The sequence below is a fragment of the Bubalus bubalis genome, chromosome 8 (assembly GCF_019923935.1).
Source record: "Bubalus bubalis isolate 160015118507 breed Murrah chromosome 8, NDDB_SH_1, whole genome shotgun sequence".
Lineage (NCBI taxonomy): Eukaryota > Metazoa > Chordata > Mammalia > Artiodactyla > Bovidae > Bubalus > Bubalus bubalis.
Window position 1 is genome coordinate 30,594,581 of NC_059164.1, and position 21,004 is coordinate 30,615,584.

At 43.1% G+C, this 21,004-nt stretch overlaps 1 protein-coding gene across 3 annotated transcripts in view; it reads right to left on the reverse strand.

Annotated features, from left to right (window-relative positions):
- Positions 1–21,004, reverse strand: part of RAPGEF5 (Rap guanine nucleotide exchange factor 5) — a 236,156-nt gene that overhangs the window by 71,995 nt on the left and 143,157 nt on the right. For 2 of the 3 annotated variants that reach the window (XM_006074858.4, XM_044946530.2), the window contains exon 10: positions 362–480. In XM_006074858.4, coding sequence (XP_006074920.3) covers positions 362–480 — 119 coding nt within the window. The remainder of the gene's footprint in view (positions 1–361; positions 481–21,004) is intronic. The other variant, XM_044946529.2, reaches the window with a different exon arrangement.

The following is a 21,004-nucleotide window of genomic DNA, read 5'->3' on the forward strand; positions in this document are numbered from 1 at the left end:
CATCGAAGGTGGGCAGGGGCAGCTCTCGGTCTGCCAGCGCGGCAGCGGCGGGATCCTTTCTTTCTAAGTGAGGGTCAAAGACCCTCAGCCGGGAGCTGCCCATTGTGCACGACCACTAACAAAGGCATCCCCTAGACGCTCAGAGATCTTGCCACCTCTGTCCTTTCGCTGGGAACCGAGTCCATCTGGCTGCTAGGAGCTCTGCAGTCAGCTAGAACGCTAGCTAGCTCGCTCGAGAGGCGGAGAAAAAAAGGGAGGGAGGGAGGGAAGAGGAGGCAGAGAGAGCGAGTGAGATGAAGCGGGAGAAGGGGAGGCAGGCAGGGAAAGGAAACAAGCGCGGGGCTCCGGTGAAAACTCTCACCTCCAATCACTCTCGGCGCTCCCCGCCTGGGGGGCTGGGCCGCAGCTCTGCACTTTCTTCAGCACCAGGACATTCTGGTCCTGCTCTTTCACCTCAACCGTCGTCACTTCATCATCCTGCTTTAATTGCCAACAGGAGTGATGGATGGAAGAAGGAAAAAGGGAGAGAAGATTAAAAGGCAAAAAAAGCTAACAAAAGCTGCAATCTCTCAAGTTGCTTTCCCACCTAATTTCTTTATAGATTCAGAACAAATTAGGAATCTGGTCAAGAATCTCCGTCTAATGGTAACGGGTCCAGGATCAAGTTCTATGGACACATAAACCATTAGAGAGACATACATACTTTAAAGGAAACTGAAAAAAACCCAGTGAGGATGGGAGTCAGAGTTCATTTTTTAAACTACTTGAATGATCTGAATAAAGAAATCCAAAGTTCAAAGTCTCAGAAACACAACACACTAATTGCATGTGTACTATTCTTTTACCTGGTTACTGCTTCCTAAACAGCCACTATGTTAAAATTGGAAAACCATACAAAACACTAAAACAATGAGCAAGCCATATTAAGTAGATGCAATGGCTATGTATTGTCATTTACATCACAGTCTTACTTTAAAAGGTGGGCAAAACACTACTCATTCTATTATTCAGTTCATCCCCCTGCCCACGCAAATTTGAGATGGCCGTCACATGTATCATGTACTTGTTTTGCCAGGATATGAACAAAAAATGGATCCTCTAGTTAGAAGCTCATCTGGGCTGAAATTCGGGTGTCATGGGTGACTGCACCGACTTTCTTCACCTCGATCACTTTTAACGCAGACAGAAGGCCAAACAATCACTCATTTCTGCACACACAGCTTCCACAGCCGGAGCCCAGCGTGGCCGCTGACGAGGCTCTGCTGGAGTCAGGCTCACTGCTGACCCAGCAGTGTGGAGCCGCCCCGACTGATGAACACTTTCAGAGTGTGGAGTGTGAAATTCTGATTGGCAGCATCCAGCCAGAGGAAATTGTGGTGGGGGAGTGGGGCAAGGGGTGTGTGAGAGACACACATGAGAAAATTTAACTTCTGTATCTCCGAGGGTCTGAGCAAAAGATTGACGCAAGAAGTTGAGAGCCAACAAGCAGCACCTTAAAAATGATGCTACTTCCTTACAAAGGGAAACAGGTCCTAGGGTTCCGGGCACGTTTCTATGTTCCTGCTCCTGGCAGAAAACCTACATAAATTAGGTATAAACACACAAAAAGAACATTTTCCCCCAAGTACATAAAAAGTACTATGTCTCCATGCCTTATTAATCAGTTTTCCACTGATTAACTGGAGATGCCAATGTATTTTATTCACCTTCCATAAGAATAGGAAGGCACTACTCTTGTAATTGCCAACCAAGTCAGTGGGAATACTAAGATTTCAACTCCCAATGTTCTCATTTCTAAGAAAATGTAGCAACCTACTCATTCGAGTCCTCCAAGATCTTCTTAAAAATAAAAACTACTAGTCATTCCAAACAGCAATATAATTTTATGATCATGCCTTTTTAATCTATTAGTAGCAAATAATTTTACTATGTAAAACTGATGTATTACATTTCAGCAAGGTCAGACACGCAGTTACTGTGGCAATTAATGCTGGATATTCATTGTTAAAGTCCCCGAGGATGGCAGCGACTCCTGTAACATGAATACCAATGTGTAATTGCTATCTTTCATTTCTCCAAGGAGGTTCTTTTGTTATCCGTGTGGCTGAAGTGAAATAAGGTGGCTGGAAAGATGAGCATAATATTGACCAAAAAAAAAAAAAGTAGGGGGGGGTAGCAAAATGGAGTCTGGGATACTGAGACACAGAAGCAGATAATTCAGTAAAGAGCAGGTCTGAAAGGACAAAAAGCTTCCTTTGGTGTTCCTCTTGTCGTAAGCCAGTACTCGTTTTATATGAGCCCGCTGTCATTTTGAAGTACATTTTACATCCTACGTGCATGTGATGTATGGCATTATTAACTTCCGCAGGCCCTGTGCATACATATGGATGGGAAGGGCTTCCCTAATGTCTGTGTAACTAATATGTATTACAGGGCTGTGCTCGGAGCAGCTACACTCTGCTGGGCAGGGGCCTAGCTGAACCATATTGATGTACTATCAATAGCATCTTATGTCACAGTGGTCGTTTCCATTTTGAAAACCTGTTAAAAAATAAAGAAGCGAAAAAGCAGAAAAATCAATGTATAAAGGGAGATGGAAGTTATCTGAAATTGCCGTGACAACATAATAACCCTATGTATTATACCTGCTCTCAAGAAGGAAGATGAAATTAATGCCTGTGTCCAACCCATGCCAAACTCCTCTTCCTGAAAAAAGCAGAAGTACCAGAGTTGAGGCTCTGGTCATGAAACTTCATTCTGGTGCTTGCTCAGCTAAGAATAAAGGTATTCAGTGAACTAATGACAAGAAATGCATTCAATGACAAATAGTTTGTGAAATGCAAGTAGAGCATTAAAATGCTTAACTTATAGACAATCATTCAACAGACAGTGGAGGGGGGTGGGTTTCCTGTGGGGAAGGTGTTGTGCCAGCCACTAAGGTGCAAGCAAAGGTGAGTAAGACTGGTGCCCTGCCCTTAGATGACAAGGTAATAGCTCCATAACGCAAGTCTAACGTGGTGAGCTCCCCAAGATGAGGCCACATGCAAGAGACAAAAGCAAAGGTAGAACTCATGGGATTTGATTGTCAAAGATGACAGATGGAATCCCAGATCTGTGGGTGACAGAGAACGGAAGTGCCATTAAATGGGGCAAAAAAACTGGTTCTGCTGAGACTGATGGATCTGGTTTCAGACAACTGATGTTTCAGGACTGACAATACATCATGCTGTAGATGTTTAGCAAGCAGTTAGAAATAAAGAACGAGGCCCCTGTACGAAGGCCAAGGACAGAGACAGATCTGTGAATTATTCCAGTTAGGGAGTGGGTGAGACTGTTAAAGGGAAGCAGGAGAGAAAGGGGATTATGAAGATGGATAAAGGAAGAGAAAACATAGGAAGTAGAGAGGAAAAGAGGGGGCTCAGAGTCACGAGGAAACCTACTAAAGAGATGATGAAGAAGTGAAACCAAGATGAGCCAGGAGTAGGTGGAGGGCGATGAAAAGCTTATCTGATGTCAAGTTTACGAAGATGAAGAGTCTACGAGAAAGTGATGACAAGACCACGGTTAAGTCCAGCGGTGGGAAGGGGAGTGTTGAAGTGTGAGTGAACGTGGAGGAAGTGCACAGACGAGGAAGATCACCTCAGAATGTCACCAGGAAGGGAAGCAGTCTGGCTGAAGACGCTGCCTGGCTGGGGAGGTGGGGGGGCAGGTGAGGGGTGATGCAGAGAAGGCGAGACAGGTCAGGAACAGGTGTGGAGGGGTGAGGCTACCACAGGACCAAGAGTTCCTCCTTTCAGAGAGTATCAGGGGAAGGAAGACAATGGAGGTTTAGGAAAAAAAAAAAAAAAAATAGAGCAGGGAAAAGAAGAAAGCTGAGGTAGAACAGATGAGGTGGTTTCCATCATCTTTGCAGAGTGTGAGTTGAGACCCTCTTCTGGGAGGAGGGGATTCACTGGTGGCCCAAACAGAAAACTGTTGGAGAAATGGCTTTAGGGGGTGCTGCTACTGCTGCTGCTAAGTCGCTTCAGTCGTGTCTGACTCTGCACGACCCCATAGACGGCAGCCCACCAGGCTCCCCCATCCCTGGGATTCTCCAGGCAAGAACACTGGAGTGGGTTGCCATTTCCTTCTCCAATGCGTGAAAAGTGAAAGTGAAGTCGCTCAGTCGTGCCCGACTCTCAGCGACCCCATGGACTGGAGCCCACCAGGCTCCTCCGTCCATGTGATCCTCCAGGCAAGAGTACTGGAGTGGGGTGCCAACGGGGAATAAACAAGTTATGGAAAAAGCAATTGCCAGACAGCTTTGTGCTGCTGAGGGTAGAAAACACATGTGTATGGTTTTAGGCCTTCCTGCCACGGTGTTCAGAAACCTGAGCGGGGAACAGTGAACGATGCCCCCCCACTCCGGGGAAGTGATCAGCAATGGAGACGGGAGGCAGGAGAGGAGCTCAGGGCCGCATCAGCACACATGCACACAGCTCATCACCACATGGCGTCTGTCTGGTGAGTGGAAGAACAGCTGATAAACCAGAGCAGCGTGGAGGGGCTGAGGACAAATCTTTACAGGAGTGAAGGGGACAGGTAGGCAGGCGAGCAGGTGGAGGCTCTGATCAAGGAGGCTGACCTCTGAAGCAGGGCAATTCAGAGCAGTGAAAACGGGAAGAAGGAGAAGCAGCCCAGATACCTGGAGCTGGCCTGGCACTCGGGCCCAACCCCGCGTTCTCCTGTTAAATGTCAAAGATTCTGCAAAAAGTCAACACTAGAGAAGGTCACTCCGTGCTGTGGTGGGACAAGACGAAAACATGGCCACTCTGAACAAGATACAGCATAAATGCTGGTCACAGAAGAAAGTAGCAGGAAGCCCAGCTAACCAGTGATGGCTGCTTCTTTCCCAGTGACAGCCTTAGCTTTGCTGCTCCTCCTAGAGATAAGACTTAAGATATCTCACAGAGTTACCCAGCTGCTTGATCAAAAACAAAGCCCCGATACTTTAAATCCTCCCCAGAGTCACCAAACACACACCGCCAAGTCCTGTAAATCCTTCTAACACCTTCTTGCACTGCGCTGTTGCACGGCTCCCCTCAGGGCAAGTGCTCCATCCCCGAGCCAAGCAGCAAACCCAACTTGCTCAACTACAACTGTGTTCCCAGTGGTCTCTGGCCAGAGGGCACTGACCGTGGACGAGGGTCATTAAGATGCTGCCCTGCCATTAGCATGGTGCAGAGTGGAGGTGATGATTATCGGAGTTAAGAATAAAATGCATTTATTTCCTTGCCAGCAGGATGAGAGAGTCACACTCAGGAATGTTCCCAAAAGTGATTACAGGCAACAGGGCTCAGAAGATGGGTGAGCTAGGAAGAATGCCTGAACAAGAGGCAGAGACCTCAGAAGAGAAAGGGCTCTGCAGGTGCAACACTGAAGAGGAGGGTGCAGTGGGGAGCAGGGTGTATTCCCAGGAGGCGTATTCCCACCCCGAGCCCTGCTTTGGCCCGTGATGCTCAGCCCTGGTTGGTACGTGCTTAGCGAGAATCCTCTCCTCTCCCTGACACACACTTTAGCTCTCAGGCTCGCAGAAACTCATTCTTTGCCCTACTCTCTTGAAGGGATGTTGGGAAGAACAAGAAACTCCAAGGACTGGGCCACATAGATTCTTCATGCTTTGCCCTTGGGATGTAGTCTGGGATGCAGTCTGGGATGAGCAGGGAGGTGGGGGAGGAGAGGAAGCGCAAAAATAAACAGGTATCCTCAGCTGAAAGTGGGAGGGGGGTGACTGCTGAGGGAAAGCTGTGTGATCACAGACTCACAGGACCTTCTCAACAGAGTCCATGAGGAATACAAAAACAATGGAGGATTTTCAGATCTTCCCTGCTCCTCATCTTTGTTCCATTCTTTGGGCAACTAGCTATGATTTCTTTTCTTTTTATGGCTACACTGCTCTTCTGCCTGTGAATTCTCAATGAATGACAGAACCTGTATCTTTGACTTACTTTAGATTAAATTCCAAGACCAAGATCAGCGTTTATACTTAAAATCCAACTCTTCTTCTTTCGTTTATTCACATGAAAGACATTTATTTTTAAGATGAAATACATATAGGGTAATAAATATATAAAGTCAAGAACTGATGTTTACAGTTTAGCCGGTCTAGGCAGTCCCAAACCAAATCTCTGACTGCATTTATATTTTCACTTATCACTGGCACTAGCAAGAAAAAGTGATTACTAAGGGATTTCTCAGGCCTGCTGAAATTGTCACAAATACTTGCTTGATTTTCTATTATCTCTGATGGGAAACGTTCTTCTCCCAAGTGCTCACAGAAAGCAGCCACTGATACTCTCCATGACATCGTGTCCCTGCTACTCTGTGAGCATAAACTTAGCTGGGGGTTCATGGATGGGTTTCAGGGACTCAGAGAACCCTCGAAAAGTATACAAGATTTTTTATATGTAGGCACAGTTTTCCAGAGTCCAGAATTCTAGGTCTCACTGGAGTCTATGAACCCCAAAAGGTACAAATCATTCCATACAATGAAACTCCTATTATCACCACATCTAAGGAAGCTTCTTTGACAAATCTCCTGCCAGTAACACTGTCTGTCCAAATGAGATGCTCAAAGAACTCTGTCATGACATCCATCACACTGACCTCTGATTATCAGCTCTTTCTGTGGTCTCTGCGATATGATGACATCTTGAGGGCAGGGACTGTGACTTCTATTTCTCTTCCTAACACACAGCTCAAGGTCTGGCAAATGATATTAACTTGATAATGGTTTACTGAGCTTGCAAGTTCATGAGCAAGGGAGACAGTGAGTGTGTGGATTACCTTTAAAACACAGATTCAATCTCAACAGTCACTCTCCTCCAAGGCTGCCTTTACCCTCTCCTCAGTCACCCTTCTATTATAACACTCATTACATGAGATAACTATGCTTTGAACTTGAGTGTTAAACTTGTTCCATCTGTCAAAATTCTATCAGACTAAGCTCCCATGCAACTGACATATAAGAGACCCCATAACTAACATGACCCAGAGAAGGCCTGCACTAAATGGTACTGTCCCCCAGTCTAGGGCACGAGGAAAATATGGTGTGGGTAGGAACAGGTCACCCTGTGGGCCCAACTGGGGAAGATGTGGATTTTGCACCCTCTAAGCTCCCCTTCTGCCCCAAGCAGGATCCTCAACACTCCTCCCGTGACGCAGGCTGGCTCCATCATCAGACCTGTGTAAAGCAGGCAGCACAGAGACTGTCACATGAAGGATGCACAGAACCATCTAGCTTGACGCCATGGCATTCAAGAAGTCATACTAGTAGTACAAGATGCAATGCTGTTTTCCCTCAAGTCTGTGAACACAGTAACTGAAGATGCTAATTGATTCATAGGAAGGCATTTGCTATGGACTAAATGAGTCCTCTCTCCAAAAATTCTATGTTGAAACCTAATCCCCAGCGTGACAGTGTCTGGAGGCAGAGCTTTTAGGTGATTAGGTCCTGAGGGTGGAGACCTCTTGAGTGGGATAAGTACCCTTATAAAAGAGGCCCCTGAGAGATCCTTTGACCCTTTGCTGCCCTGTGAGGACAGAGCAAAATGAAAGCTGTCTATGAACCAGAAAGTGGGCTCTCATCATACATTGAATCTGCTGGTGCCCTGATCTTGGATTTCTCAGCCTCCAGAACTGTGAGAAATAAATTTCTCCTGTTGATAAGCCACCCAGTTTGTGGTGTTTTATTACTCAGGCAAGAGCCAATAACTTATTATGACTCCCTTCATTCCCCACCCTTCTTGGTCAGACTTGCATTCTCCTTACAATGTACACTTCAAGAATCACATCCTCCAGGTTTTCTGCCCCCTCTACCTCCAGTCTGATGTGGCGGGCCCTTCTCTGGGACCCCATGGTGCCACATGAATCCTTCAGACTCAGTATTTCAAAAAGCACACACTCATGACCTTTTTTGTCTCCCTTCTAAAGTATAGGTTCATGCGTGGGCAGGCACTATATCTTCTTCAACACTGAACTCCCAACAAACAGGTCTTGGCACTTCATAGATATTTAAACATTAGTCAAATGAATCAGTGAATGAACAGAAAGAGGAAAGGATAAAAGTGCAATTTTGAGTGGAGGTTTACAGAATGACAGCATAAGTCTCACAGACTACATCTCAAGTAGTGGACTCTGATGGTGCTAAAGAGTGGACAGTCTGCTAAGAGGTGCTCTTCCTAAGGAAGGGTCACCCAACTACTCGGGCAGTGGATGACACTGGCCCGCCCTCTTCTGCATCTCCATCACCAGCTGGAAGTCTGGGACACTCCAACAGATACAGGTGAACTGAAAAGAAGAGGTGTATGCTTGTCACCCTGGATAGTGATATAGACAGACAAGAAGTTATGAGATCACAACTTGCTCTAATTCAGGATATGGCTCTGAGAGTCATTAATGTAAAAATCACTAAGGCAGCCCCCAGATTTGGCCCATACTTAAGAGGATGGTTGGTCAGTTGGTTTAGTTGGTAAGTCATGTCTGACTCTTGTGAGCCCATGGACTGTAGCCTGCCAGGCTCCTCTGCCCATGGGATTCTCCAGGCAAGAATACTGGAGTGGGTTGCCATTTCCTTCTCCACTTTAAGAGGATACATGGTAAATATACATAGTGAAGTATAAAGCATCATGTAATCATTAGTTAGCAGACCATTAAAGAAAGCTAACATAATTTTTATCTCACAGTGGTAGAAGTTACAGTTGGAGAACTAAGGAGACAGCATTGCCATATGCAACTAACAGATCTACTAGGAATAGGCAACAAGGGAGGGATCAAGTCAAGACCAGGCAGATAAATCGGTTACATTTATTGAGGGCTCACCATATATCAGCAAAGCTAGGAGATGAGCTTCCATTATCTTATCTAAGTGTTAGTTGCTCAGTCATGTCCAACTCTTTGTGATCCCATGGACTGTAGCCCACCAGGTTCCTCTGTCCATGGAATTCTCCAGGTAAGAATACTGGAGTGGGTTGCAATTTTCTTTTCTAGGGGATATTCCCAACCCAGAGATCGAACCCAGGTCTCCCACATTGCAGGCAGATTCTTTACCATCTAAGCCACCTTCTTATCTAACCATTACAACAATTCTGGCTTCCCTGGTGGCTCAGATGGTAAAGAATCCACCTGCAATGCGGGAGACCTGGGTTTGATCCCTGGGTTGGGAAGATCCCCTGGAGGAGGGCATGGCAACCCACTCCAGTATTCTTGCCTGGAGAATTCCATGGACAGAGGAGACTGGTGGGCTACAGTCCATGTGGTTGCAAAGAGTCAGACATGACTAAGCGACTAAGCACAGCACAGCCCACACAGGGTAAATACTATTAAATCTCTCATTTTGACAAAGTAACTTGGCCAAGCCAGATCCCAGGGTGAGGGTGTGTGTGCTAAAGCTGAGATTGAGCCCAGGAAGACCCAACAACAGAGCTCTTAACCAGAACCACAGACATCCCTGGAAGATGGTCACTAATACACGTTAGAGACTACAACTATGGCAAGGACTAGTTTACCCTGGTGCTGGCAGCCAAAGCAAGCCAATCTGCTCAGCGTGTAAGCAACAGAGGTGTCTACATCATCCTGAGTTCCAAGAGGAGAAGAGGGTTGACAAGGACTGAACGTAGTCTCAGGACAACTACACCAGCTCAGCAAGAGCAAAGTCCAAGACCCAGCAGGAGGGAAATGAAGTGCTCGCAAGAACTGAGTTAAACATGGCAGGGATCAGTTCAATCTGATGCCCACAGAACTTGGGCACCAAAAGACCTGAAGACTAAAGTTGGCAGGGCTTCCAGGGCATAAGCTGCCTTGGGCCTGATGGGCTCAAGCACTGGGCAGACATGGAACTGTACACTTTAAAATGGTTACTTTTATGCTATGTGAATCGTATCTCCAACAAAACAAAAGAGGGCTGTGAGGAGTCTGTGGGCAGAGGAGTCTGCTGATCAAAGCACATGGGACTCTGCACCAAGGAGCTACAAGAAGGTGTGGGAAACATGCCCTTTGAGGTGTGTTCAGGTAGTTGGAATGTCTAAGAAAAAAAAGATAGGGACAATGAAACCCTTGCAGGAGATTTTCACTTTCTGAGCTACGCTGCCTTGTGGAACAGGATTATTGGTGATGTTGTAGAAAAGTACCTTCCGTTAATGAATCGTGAGTTGGAGGAAGCAGATTCAAGGTCAATTTTAGGAAATACAGAGGCAAAATGACCTCTTTTTCCAACTGGAGCAGAGTCTGGCAGTAACATTATCGACAAGTGAAGGTGCTTCTTCAGTGAGTAAGGCTGGAGATGATGACCTTCACATTTTCCCAAATCCTCAGACCCTACAAAATTCGGTTGTCTTGACTTCACTTTTTCCCCAGAAGCCCGAAGTGTTGGTCCCCTACAGAGGAAAGCTGCGTGTGATTTAGTGTTTAGGGAATCTCTCCTCATCTTGCACTATGGAAATTCACACACAGCTGAGCAAAGCAAACCATCAGTGCCCGCACCTATTCTTGTAAATGTGGGTACCGCAGAACTGGAATACTTATCTGAAAAAAATATCTCCTCCGGCCAAAAACAATTTTGTCGAAGAACAACCTTCACAGAATTTGCTGACAATGTATCTCATGATTCTATTTTCTTACAGAAAAAAAAAAAAGCAAACAGAGCTTTAGAAAAAAAATAAAAAAGGATATCGCTGGCAAGATAGACCTGATTAACAGAGCAGCTAAGGGAAAGATAAAGTAAGCAGATGTGTGTCAAGGTGAGCAGTGGTTTAAATTTACCAGATTCCAAGGTTCTTGCCTAGCAAACACATCCTGTCAGAAAGAGAGTATTTGAGTTAATGATCATTAGTTCTTTTAAAAAATCCTAAGAATAATATGATTAATAATTCAAACTAAAGCCTAAATAGGACCAATAGGGCTCATCATCCCCAGACTTAGAAAATCTAGGTCAAGTCTGACTTCCATAGTGCGAAAGCAAACACAAAGTTGTTATGGAATGTGGTCAAACTCCCAGAGAAAACCGGTAAACGTGATAAGACAGAAAGTTCTGGCTGCTAGAGAAGAACCATATTTATTGAATTTTACTGCCTCTAATAATTATTATCATGTAAAGTAAGATTTCTCAGAACCCTACAATTAGGGCAAGGCTGGGAATCTGATCCAGGCCAACTTCAATCTAATTCCTGCACATTTTATTTTCCTAACACTCTTTCTGGTCTAATATCAGTTGTCTACAAGTCAGATCCTCTTCTTTGCTTCATACAAGACACTCCCCATGTGACCCTTGAGAGTTATTAAATCACACAGGTTTTTTTTTTTTTAACATAAAATCTTAAATTTTATTAAATCTTTCTCAGCAAGTGCTCTAGTTCCAATACACTAGGTCTTGGTTACTGAATAGATTGTGGGTGGGGAAGGAGAGGAGAAGGGCAAGGAGAAAGGACAGGACAAGTTCTACCCTGATATTTGTTTCAGGAGAACATGGACTTGGTCTGTCTTGTTCTCTGTGCTGCCCCTCCATCCAGAACAACACTGCCTGTAAAATGAATGAACGGCCTGGTGAGCAACAGATGAGCAGACAGAGACTCGACCACAGAGTGGCCCAAGGTCAAGGACTGAAAGATCGGCAAAGACCGGGAGGAGGAGGTTCAGCTACAAAGAGATAGTCCAGAGAGCAGGCCAGGGTAGAAAGGAGAAATTTCAGGAGTGAGTTAATGCCTAATGAGACCCTAGTTTGGGATGGCGTTGCTGATTACTTGCAAGGGAGAAGTCAACATCCTTTAGCATCAGCATGTCTCAAGTATAAACAAGATAAAACACCTGCAGCAACAAACAAGGCATGCTGTCAGCCAGGGTCACGGGCTGAGGCTGCTGCACTCCATTGCTTCTGCAGCCCCTTAGTCCCAGATATGGTGGCTATTTCATTCTGCTAAGACTTAGGAGTTACATACACTCACCCTGGTTACTGAGTCTATGGGAATGTCCAGAGGCTTGGCTGGGTTGGGAAATCACTAAGACTTATCCTTTGGCTTCAAGAAGCCTAGGTCAAAGGGCAACTGAGGGTTCTGCCTTGTGCAAACACGATCTGACAGAAGCCCATTAGAAGGTAATTCAGACGAAATGGGGATGCCTTCAAACTCTAAATTAGATCATTAAGTATCTGCTAACATGACTGAGTTCACTGGAGAAAAACTGTCTATCAATACTTTGGATATGAGTTCCATCAATCCACAGCATCCTTGGAGAGGATTTGCACAATATGTTCACAACAGACTCTTACTTTGCAAAACACTGAGATGACTTCGTGCTGGCAACAGTGCTAATCTCCACTCCTTGTTACTGGTGTATCTCGACGGCCCTCAAAATACAAAACATATGTGGCCTGAGATTTAAAACAACTAAAAAATCTGAAATCTTGTTTGCTAGGCAATTTTACAGAAATGGCAAATACAAATTGTAGAAATACGTTCTTGTTCCTAAGAATTTTCATGTCATTTTGTGTGTGTGACACACACATGCAAAGTTATTCTAAAGGGAAAATATCAATATTGACACTTTCCCCAAGCAACCTAAAGATGAGATGAAAACCTAAGGCTTCAAGTCAAGGAACTCTGTAACTCTTTCCAAATGTCTGCTGTGTGTATATAAATGTGACTTTACAAGTGTATGCCTGTGAACACGTGTGTGTGTGTGTGTGTGTATGCACATGAGTGCACGTATAACTTCAGAGAGGGCAGAGCAGTAATAAAAAGGTCAGACTCTGTCCTTATGCAAGTTATGGAGTGAAAAATTCCTAGTTACCGTAGCAACTGCAAGATCACATGGCATGGGAGCAAGGAGATACAAAGCATCTTAAGTAAACACTCTTGTTTTTTCATGTTTTGCACATTCCTTGGTGTTTTAAGAGAGACACACCTAGGTCTCAGCAACACCCATCGCAGAAACCTTATTTCACAGTGTGAAACAAGACTATGAGACAAGTAGGACTGGGTCACTCTTGGTTTATTGTGCACTCATAGAAAAAGGTGGTATTAAAACAGGTTAAGAGAATTTAAACTGCAATGAAATACTACTACAATTGTTTGAAAGATAAACAAAATTAGGAGATAAAAAGGAAGACAAGGTTAAAAGAAGAAAGAAAGAAATTTGGTTACACAGGAGTAGGTGTTTCTCCCTTTTTCTGGAGTGAAGGATGGGTGTGGAGAAAGAGAAAAATGGATTGAAAAGAAATGGAAGTACTTAAGAGATAATACAGACCAAAAAAATATCATCTATTTTCCTGAATGTTAACGTGCACTTAGTGTACCAAAGACGACTGAAACCTTCATATACAAACCCACCCGGGTGAGATCCTTGCTCCGTGAGCTGTGACCCACTGAAGCCTGAAAGTTTGTTTCTACCCTTTACCAAGGACGTGTTCTCCTAGAGACTCGTCTGCAGTTAGCAACTGATGATTGGTGAGGAACCTCCTTGTCCTTTCTGCCCGTTATTTCCAGGCTAATCCTCCCTGGTACAAAACCCTTAATTTAAAATTTTAAATCTCCAATGAACTGGAACCCTGGAGCAGGCATAACTTTGGATTTGCACAGATTTGAGTGCTTGAACTTCAGAAACATTTCAAATCACTCACATTTGCCTTCTCTACAGAAACCAGGTCCACAAATACCAATTGAAAGCCTCATGCTAGATGCTGGGGATAAAAGTTCAAATAAAACATAGAGCTTATCTTCAGAGAAGAAATATTCTTTCTGAGAGACAGGTGAGAGATAAAAATTTGCATTAAAAAAAAACAACAAACAGTGGTTTGGAGCAAGGTTGTGGATAGTGGTTAATGAACTGAGCCACTGTAAATACAGAGACTAATTTCTTCTTATTTCTAGAAGTTCAAGACAGTAGGATCTAGAAGCTTTTTTTAGTTTGTCATTATCTGAGAGTTTTATATCTCAGTCTTCCTCAGGACATTTTAAACGCAGAAAAACAATTCCAAATATTTAATGACATGGCTTGAAATGTGGCTTCAGCACCCTGATAGCAGAGCTACTTCTAGCTGGATGCTAGATCACCATCTGTCCCATACCAACTGCATTTCACAAAGAGGAGATTTTTTAGAAATTATATCCACCAGAGTATTTTTAGAACACAAAAGAACAGAACGATTTTTGGCATTGATAAGCATAGTCAATCAGAGTAAAAAATGGCAACTCAGGGCCTCCTGAGTAATCGATCGGCATCTGTTTTAAAATGGCAACATTTTCCCCCAAAGTGTTTAACACTCAAAAGTATGAATGCTGCTAAAAAAAAGTGGGGTGGGGGACGTCATCTTCAATTTAAGACAGGAATTTCAGAACCAGAAGAAATCTTACACCTCTAATCTCCTACTTTTATAGATGAGAAAACTGAAGCTCAGAGAGGTAATATTACTCACTAAGCTTATATTTGGTATATTTAATTTGGAGGAAGTCTGTTAACAGTTTCAATTTCTCAAGAATACAATGGATTTTTTTTTAATGTTGGCAACCAGTAAAAATATGAAAACATGAAAAAATCTGCATGTGATAGCTGATGGAGAAATCTTACTTTTATATTATAAAAATAAATTCCAGCTATATTAAAGACGTGAATAAGAAGTATAACTCTAGAATAGAAAAAAATAAAATTAAGTGTCTAGCCACAGAAGTGGGAAGAACTTTCTAATTTTAAAGGCAATTTTTTAAGTTAAAAAACATGAATCAACACTTTCGCTCATATGTGCATAAAAACAAAAAAGAAAAACTACATGTAACAAACACGACTAAGATTTATGTCCCTAATGTATAAAGTATTTATTCAAATTAGTAAGAAAAATCCCAATATAAAAAATGGGCAAAGGAGGTGAATAGATTAATTACAGAAGAAATATGGATGGATTGATATTAACTGCAAGTATTCAACCTCACTAGAAAAGAATGTAAATCTGAACAAGATAATACTTTTCCTTCCCATCAACCCAACAAGAAAACTTAGGTTCTCCTTCTAAGAATCATAATAATCAATATGGGTGAAAGAAAGAAAGAAAGAGAAGTCGCCCAGTCGTGTCTGACTCTTTGCAACCCCATGGACTGTAGCTGACCCGGCTCCTCCATTCATGGGATTTTCCAGACAAGAATACTGGAGTGGGTTGCCATTTCCTTCGTCAGGGGATGTTCCCGATCCAGGGATTGAACCCAGGTCTCCCGCACTACAGGCAGACTCTTTACCATCTGAGCCACCAGGGATGCTCCAATATGAGTGAGGGTGTGACAAAACAAATACTTTAACGGAGTGTTGATGTTTATGAAAACTGGAACAAGCTTTATGAAGAACAGTTGAGCATAAAACATAAAAGATTAAGGCAGTTCATACCTGTGAGTAGTAATTTACTCAGCTACGAATTTACCCTTAAGAAATATAAACTTAGATAAAGATTTTTCTAGACATGTGCATCTCAGATTATTATAACTGGAAAAATCTGAAACCCTATTTGCCCCCAAATGGGAAGCGTAGATAAGTAAAGTCTGTTATAGAAATGTAAGGAAAGCCTCATAATGCATGTGCTGATATGTTGGAGACGGTAAGGAGAAATCCTGGTTAGTTCTCACTAAATTTTTCTTTTCTTCCTTGTAGCTTTCTATTATTTCTAAATGTAAACAATAAAGTCTCTAACAGAAAGAAATGTGCTATAAATTCCAGTAAGTTGCCTGATGCCTTGTTCTTGACTGTTAAACATCCATAAATCTCAAGAATGAAGCTTGTTTTCAAAAACAAATTCAATTATTAAACAGGTCAATATCTATATACAATATACTAATTTTAAAAATATTTTGCAGCTAGAAAATGAGGAGAGAGGAAAATGGTCAATGCCATTTTCCAATAACATCTAACTCTCCTTAGATACAAGACTTAGGATGTCTGTCTTTTATGATTTGTGTTCTTACCTGGTCACAATGCCAGGAAGTAAAAGAGATGATGTTTAATTTAGCAAATGCCTCACAAGAAGGTGAAGAAACAATTTTCTAGAAACAGACATCTTATTCAAAGTACACCCCTTCTTTTCTTCGGTCTGCATATTACCCTTCTTTAACTCCCTTGTCTTTGTTTTCAATCCTCCTCCCTCATAAGTGGTGACAAGCTTGGGGGCTCAAATCCAATCTTGCTCACTTATGTCTCTGTTCTATCGTGTGTGATGCCTGGTTCATCAGTGCTTAACAAATGCTTTTCTCAATGAATATAGGCAAGAATAAATTAATCTTGGCCAAGCATTTAAAAAATTTGCTCTATATTTGAAAAGGATAAAGTTCTACTGAAATTAAAAATCATTTAGGCCCTCAACAAAGAGAACTTTATGTGTCACAGCTGAATGCCCACTGTTGGTAGCAGCAAGCTAAACAGTTATCTGGCTGTCTCCATCCTAGTAGGATTTTTCCTAATCATCTCTATGAGTTCAAACAGGGGAATCTGAAATAAGCTGCTAATGGCAGAGAAGCTAAGCATCTGACTGATGCGAGATGCTAGCATAGGTCTGAAGACCTCAAGGCCGTCAAGTAAGTGACTAAATCCCCCAGAATTGCTGGGTCATCGCATCTGGCTAAGGAACACACATTGAATTCCCTCTGGGTCTTCTGTAGGCTTGTGCTACCCAACTCTTCTTTCTAGGGTCCCCCAGACTGGGAAGTCTGCAGTCTGCCATCCTCTATCACTTGGAAGGAAAAGACAGCATTCCCAACTTTTCTTCTGGAGTGAAACAATCTTAAAACTTAGGTTTGGGCCAAAACGGGCCCAACAAAACTCTCACTGCCCTCTTCTCCGAAGGTTCTGGCATGGCCAGGTGTGGTACCTAAAAGCAGAAGTCAGAGCCAAGATGCAAAAATGGCAAAGCGCACAGGGTGGGGCCCAAGGGGATCAGCAGCCACAGATGTTGACTCTACCTAGGGCCACCTGGATCTTCATGAGGAAGGATTTTTCCAGGGTGTGGCAAACTTGTCTCAGGTCTCTGCAGATCTCCTCCATATGCCAAGATCATGAGTAATACTAAAGGACAGGAATTTGAGATTTACTGACTTCAAATAGAAGTGGGATCTACTTAAAATTAGGATACAGGTCAGACACAATTGCTAACTTACAATGGAAATGGCATTTAACAGCTCAGCAAGTCTTGAGAGGCATCTGCCCACAAGCATCTGGCATTCAAGTATATTCCTTAAAAGACAATCAGAATAAAATTGGCTCTCTGCTTTGTTCCAAAGTTTCTTCTCTCGAATTTTAAGGGTTAGTTAGAATTTGGCCTCATCTTGAGAGTCCCTTGAACTTCAAGGAGATCCAACCAGTCCATTCTAAAGGAGATCAGTCCTGGATGTTCTTTGGAAGGAATGATGCTAACGCTGAAACTCCAATACTTTGGCCACCTGATGTGAAGAGCTGAGTCATTGGAAAAGACTCTGATGCTGGGAGGGATTGGGGGCAGGAGGAGAAGGCGACAACAGAGGATGAGATGGCTGGATGGCATCACCGACTCGATGGACGTGAGTTTGAGTGAACTCGGGGAGTTGGTGATGGACAGGGAAGCCTGGCGTGCTGCAATTCATGGGGTCCCAAAGAGTCGGACACGACTGAGTGACTGAACTGAACTGAACTGAAGCTCAAAAGCTTCCCTTCTCCACCTGACTGGTATATCCCTTAACCTCAAACCTATAGGTACAACTCAGCACTAACTCAAGCCATGCATGTTTCTGTCTCTGCCACTGTATATTCCAGTCATACATACTAGGAAAGGAGACAGTATTATCTCCATGGCTTCAATTAACCTCTCAGTTCCAACAATTTTAGAGTTCTATCAAAGTATTGTTTTAATGCGGAGGTAATTTTCAGTTCTGTGTTTCCCTATGGATGTTTAATAAGCACTGAATGCCCCAGTAACTTTTTGTTGGCAAAACTGTTTGTGCCTGCTTTTAGGACTTGCTGTGTTAGTTTTCAGATGGGGTAACTGCTTCCCTGGTGGCTCAGTGGTAAAGAAACAGCCTACCAATGCAGGAGATGAGGGTTCAATCCCTGGGTCAGGAAGATTCCCTGGAGAAGGAAAGAGCAACCCACTCCAATATTTTTGCCTGGGAAATCCCATGGACAGAGGAACCTAGCAGGCTATAGCCCATGGGGTCGCAGATAACAACTGCTAACAAGCAGAGGAGAAGCAGTTCAATAGCAATGCTTACTGGAGCAAGGGTCACTTCAATCAGGCTAGCCTCTGTTAGAGCCCCACAAAATATAACTTCAGAAACACAGAGCGATAAAAGCACAAAGACTAAATTATACCTTTCTCTAACAAACCTGAAGGCTCTCCGATAATGACTGTTTTAATTAATGATCTTTTGCTTCTGATAACAGAGGCTAAAAAGGTATACATCTTACTAGGAGAAATATATCAGAATATTTCAACATCTTTTTGTGATTAATGAACTTTAGACAGAATTAATGGACTGTGAAGTACTTACTGCCCATTTTAGAGGATACTGTTTATAATCCTATTTAGCAGTTGCCAGTTTTTGAGTGAAACTTATTCTTATCCAGTCAAGATACATCATATCAAAAAAGTTCTTATCAAAGCCTATGCTTCTCAGAGGAAAACTCCAGGATACTCAGATTGATTGCAAAAAACACCACATCATCAGAATCCCCCCAACTTATAATAACAGTAAGGTCACTGAGCTGGGAGAAAGTGACAGCATCCATCAACCATAAAATTCAGTTTGGGATTTGATTAGATACTGCACCATCTGGGGATCATTAGAATTCTTTATTCACAAGAGTACCAATAGGAAGCTCGTTTTACCTCTATAAATCCTAGCCAAGGCAAGATCAAGAAAGGTTTAACAAATCATCCATATGATTTTGATTGCACAGGGTCAAAATTTTAACTGGACACCTTCTACCCCACCCCTACCTGGGAGGTCACTAAGATATGCTTCTGGGACTCACTGAGTTTTCTTGAGCTTCCTTGGAAATCCCTACCCCAGGGCCACGTCTGTCTTAATTATCTTATTATCACCATTGTTCACTCCCTGTCTGTATTTCTTGGATCTAAAGGAGCCCCTAATCCTTTACTCTGACTCAGCTCACCTCCATCATGCCCAGTCATTCCTGGAACCTGAACAAAGAGGACATTTACAAAGTTTTGTTAAAATTGTTGAGCCTTGTTCACCTAATTACAGACAAATGTACAATAAATGAAGAGACCAAGCGCCATATCTTCTTTCTCCATTTTTTTCCCCTTAATACAGGAGGGAGAGATTGAAAAAGGAAAGAAAACCCTGCAAAAACCTATTCCAGGTAGACCTAATGTGACAGCATTAACTTCAAGACATTCAAACAAGTCTTTTGTTCTTCAATAATGGAGTGGGTGATTTTTCAAAAATTAAAGACAAATTTGTATATACTGACAAACAAGAACATGGTCATGTTTTAAGTAAAATATGGGTATTTAACATGATTTATTAGAAAAATATGTACTGTACATTTGGCCACAGTCTGCTATGTTCTGTTATGATATTTTCAGCCATCTTCTATTTTTGCTCTCTTAAAACAACATTTAGGGCTGCTGTATGCCAGATGGAATTTTTCCTTTCCACCCACTTCCCACTGCAAAAGGAATAAAAAAAAAGGTTCTTTGCATCCCACATGAAAATCTTTTATAAATTTCTTTTCCTCATCTTTATCAACTGAAGTATCTGAATCACTCAGAAATCACCAAACTCTGGCTGAATCAATATGCAGCCAAATATTATGCAGCAAAGTAAGTATATTTAATGTGAACATACGTGCCTGCCGGGTGTTAATTAACAGAAAGTATTCATATTACACGCAAGTTCAAAATTCATTCTATGAAACAGGACTGAATCAAAGTCAATTTTTTTAAGAAAAATGATGAGGTGGTACATTTTAGAGTAAAGCTATTTAGTTAAGAGCTGAGCTATAATTGGACATTCTGTCTTCACAGCAAACCTTTGACGTTTATGCTGGTTACTGTTTTACGTAAAATTAAGAGAGGTCTGTGAGGGAAGGCGAGTCAGAAAGCTTTGAAAGGAGTGAGTGTGACCCATTCTCGGCTGGCAAACCCATTCCCACACTGCAGCAGAGGAATCTCAAAAATTCAAATCTAATAATCTTCCTCTCTTGTTTAAAGTGTCCACAAGGGCTCCGTATCACTCTGAGCACCCTGTCTTTGACTCAGCCTGTGGGTAAGGCCTTGCCTCCTCTGCCTCCTCGCCCTCCCCGGGCTCCAGCCGCTTGGTTCCGCCTGCAAAGCGGCAGCGTCCTCTGCACCAGCCCTTCCTGTCCTCTCGTGGGTTTCTCCTCTGCCTGCCCTGCTTCACTTCTTCTAGGAACTCTTCTGACTCTTCAGATCCTGTCTCTTCCTCGGGGACACAGGCATGTCTCCCTGGACCAGCTGAGTGTCCTGTGATAAGCTTCCATTAGCATCTTGGAGCTTAGCATGCAGGTAACTGGGAACTCAGGTCTTCCCAGGTGGCTCAGTGGTAAAGAATCCACTGCCTGCCAATGCAGGAGACACAAGAGATCCCTGGGTCAGGAAGATCCCCTGGAGTAGGGCATGGCAGCCCACGCCAATATTCTTGCCTGGAGAATCCCATGGACAGCATCTGGTGGGCTACAGTCCATGGGGTCACCAAAGAGTTGGACAGGACTTGGCAACTAGACAACAGTAACTGTGAACTCAGCCTCTAAATTTGTTGCAATGCTGCCTCCCCCCAAAGCACTGATGTATCAGGACAGTCTTTGGGGGAATCAAGACACAAAGTACATGAGTACCTGTGTCCCCATGTCTTATTTCTCCAGGCCTCAGTGGTACACAGTTGTCATGAAGTACAGTCCATCTCTCTATGAAGGGCTGTCCATCTGTCCACACATCTTTGCTCTATCTTTTTGTCTTAAACCACTCATTATAAATTCAAATGAAACC